The sequence below is a fragment of the Lipotes vexillifer genome, unplaced genomic scaffold, assembly GCF_000442215.2.
Source record: "Lipotes vexillifer unplaced genomic scaffold, Lipotes_vexillifer_v1.1 scaffold496, whole genome shotgun sequence".
Lineage (NCBI taxonomy): Eukaryota > Metazoa > Chordata > Mammalia > Artiodactyla > Lipotidae > Lipotes > Lipotes vexillifer.
The window spans coordinates 4,275,275-4,278,318 of record NW_006786690.1 but is presented as its reverse complement, the minus strand read 5'-3'; the positions used below and the strand labels follow the sequence as shown (position 1 = coordinate 4,278,318).

Here is a 3,044-nt window from a genome sequence, read left to right as displayed (position 1 = left end):
TTTTTTTTTTTTTTTTTTTTTGCTGTATGCGGGCCTCTCACTGCTGTGGCCTCTCCCATTGTGGAGCGCAGACTCCGGACGCACAGGCTCAGCGGCCATGGCTCACGGGACCAGCCGCTCCGCGGCATGTGGGATCCTCCCAGACCGGGGCATGAACTCGTGTCCCCTGCATCGGCAGGCAGACTCTCAACCACTGCGCCACCAGGGAAGCCCTAAGGTTGATTTTTAAAAGACACAATGCTAGACCATATTCTTAGATTCGACAGACATAAAAGTACTCTGTCAATTCACTATTAAAGTTTCTAAATGCTCACTAAATTTCTGTAAACTCTTCCTTTCCCATGGATAACAAACAGTTCGCCACCAGCTGTGGTCCACAAACCACACTTTGAGTAGCACGGCCCTATCCCACTTTGCCAACTCCTTAGTTCTTTAATAGACATCCCTGCAGCTTTACCTTGCAGAACTAGGATGGAAAGCTGCCAGGCGAGAGAAGGGGAGGCTCTGAACAGAGCCCGGGGTCACTGGGTTTTGAATACTGGCTTGTGAGACAGCCGCAACACCCGGTACGTGTTGAGGCCCGGCACGTCGAAACCGGGGGAAAGCCCATGGTGGTCCAAGGGGTAGAAGTTGACGAGCTGCCCATGCTGGGCCTCGAGGGACAGCCAGGAGTCACCCAGCGGCAGTGCGCACGGAAACTCGCGGGCCACATACAGCTGGAAGACGCGGCCGCGCAGGTGGCGCAGCGCCAACGTGCGGAACGCCGGGGGCACCAGCACCTCCACGCGGGGCCCGAACTGGCGCAGGCGCAGCTCGCCCGCCGGCCCGGCGCGCACTTCATAGAAAGTCAAATTGGCAAAGGTGAAATAGCCGGTGAAGGGTCGCGCGCTGGGCGGCGGAGCCGGGCTGAGCACGGCCTCACGAAGGGCCCTCTCCATAGCCGGCAGAAGCACGTCGTAGGCCTGAGCCACCAGGTCAGGCCCTGGAGGCCTCGGCCCGGCCAGAAGCAGCACGAGGCTCAGGCGCAGCGGCGGCACCAGGGAGAAGGTGGCAGCGTAGCCGTCCAGGTCACCGTCCTTGCGCACCACGCGGTAGCCCCGCTGCGCATGGAACTCCCATGGTGTGCCAGTCTCGTTGGCGAAGTAGGCGCCCGGGCAGGCCAGCAGCGGCGCCAGTAGTGTCTTAGCCACGTCAGGCCGCAGAAGCCGCTGGGGCCTGCTGCCCAGGAGCACCATGGCCAGCTTGGCCAGGTCAGCGGTGGTGGAGTACATCTGGCCCGACGGGCGGTACCAGCCGAGATCGTACAGTGGTGCCGGCCGCCCGCTGCCATAAAAGCCAGCTGCCAAGCGGGCACGCACAGGAGGTGTCAGATCAAAGCCTGTGTCTTCCATCCCCAGCGGTTCCAGCACGTTCTCCAAGATCCAGTGCTGGTAGTCACCCTGGGCGGTGTGGGCTGCCAGGACATGGGCCAGAAGCGAGAAGGCCAGCGTGCTGTAATGGCATCTGGAAGAGGAGGGGTGGAAGCTAGGATGCAGCCTAGGATGGACATCTCTAAGCCCTAAATAAATCCTTCCCACCTGCTCAGACTGTCTGCAGAGCCACCAGAGTTTCTGATGTCTTCTCTGTTCAGTGGCTGGCTACACCAGCTATCCACTCCCTATCTCATCAGCATCCCATTTATTTCCAGCACTTGGCAAAATCTGTATTTATCTTGTTTATCTGTTCACTGATAAGAATGTTCACTGTTCACTCAGAAGAATGCAAACTCCATGAGGAGAGACCTGGTTGGATTCGTTTGCTGCTATATCTCAGTTTAACATATTCCAATCACAGAGTAAGTGTTCAATAAATGTTGAGTCGATTAATGGGAAAAACATGAGATTCAAACAGGACTGGATCTGGGCCCAGCTCCCTGCTGCCTTGCTCTGCCATCCCTCTATGGTCCTCAGTCCCCCCAGCTGTGGAACAGGGGTTGTCATCAGTGATCTGTGAGGTCTTTCCTGGCTCTGACCACCTAGGATGAGGTGACATAGGTTCTCTCCCAGGAGGGGTATGTCACCTTGTGAGGTTCCTAACATTGGTAGGGCATCAGGGCTCACTCCTTACCTGGTTCCTGGGTCTGCCACCAGCACATCATCCTTGAGCAGGTTCAGGGCCTCCTGGGTGCTGCCCCTCCACAGCAGCGAAGTGGAACGGAGCCTTCGGGGCAGCCCTAGGGAGGAGCAGTGGTCAGACCTGCTGGGTCAGCTGATGGTGGGATGATGGGGCCCTGGCTGTACCCCCTCCCCCACCTTCCATGAGTTGAGAGATAACAACAAAATCACCTTTAAAAAAAAAAGCTCTAGCATGGACTCTAATCCTGCCTGTGTTTCATTGGGCAAGGCATTTAACCTCTCTGAGCCAGAGTCCCCTCATCTGTAACATGAGGGAAATAATTGCTATGTCATATGGCTGGTGTGAGGGTTTGGTGAAATCAAATGCTTAGCATGGTTCCTGGTCATAGTAATTGCTCAAAAAATAATTGTTATCATCAACCATAGATATTTGATTGCATAAGATTCTTGAGGTCACTGCCCAAATAGGTTTTGTGGAACTGGCTGCTCTGGCCACTTGGAATTTTCTGTTTATTGGATGTGACAAGTATTGACAGGATCACAGGATTAGGATTCTTCCCACCCATTCACTCAACAATAGTGTTCAAGCATCTCTTTTGTGCCAAAGACTGTTCTGGGTACTGGAATTCAGTAGTGAACAAAACAAAGTCCCTGCCCGTGTGGAGTCTGCATTCTAGCAGAGGACACAGACAAGAAGCAAATAAATATTCATGCTGTGGAGGGAAATAATTCCATGTATGAAAGGAGGGATTGTTATTTTATACAGAGTGGTCAGAGGAAGGCCTCACAGGGTAGGTGAACCTTGAGCAGGTGAGAACTCGAGGAGGTGAGGGAGAGAGCCACATAGTTCTGTGAGGAAAGAATGTCTCAAGCAGAGGAAAGAGCAGGTGCAAAGGCCCTGAGGCAGGAATCTGTTGGCATCTGAGGATC

The 3,044-nt window shown here is 54.3% G+C and overlaps 1 protein-coding gene across 1 annotated transcript in view; it reads right to left on the bottom strand.

Annotated features, from left to right (window-relative positions):
• Positions 1 to 521: 521 nt before the first annotated feature.
• The window catches only part of LACTBL1 (lactamase beta like 1), a 19,676-nt gene continuing 17,153 nt past the window's right edge, over positions 522 to 3,044 (bottom strand). The window contains exons 6-7 of the mRNA XM_007459196.1: positions 2,107 to 2,212; positions 522 to 1,503 (exon numbers count right to left, since the gene is read on the bottom strand). Of these exons, the coding sequence (XP_007459258.1) occupies positions 522 to 1,503; positions 2,107 to 2,212 (1,088 nt within the window). The remainder of the gene's footprint in view (positions 1,504 to 2,106; positions 2,213 to 3,044) is intronic.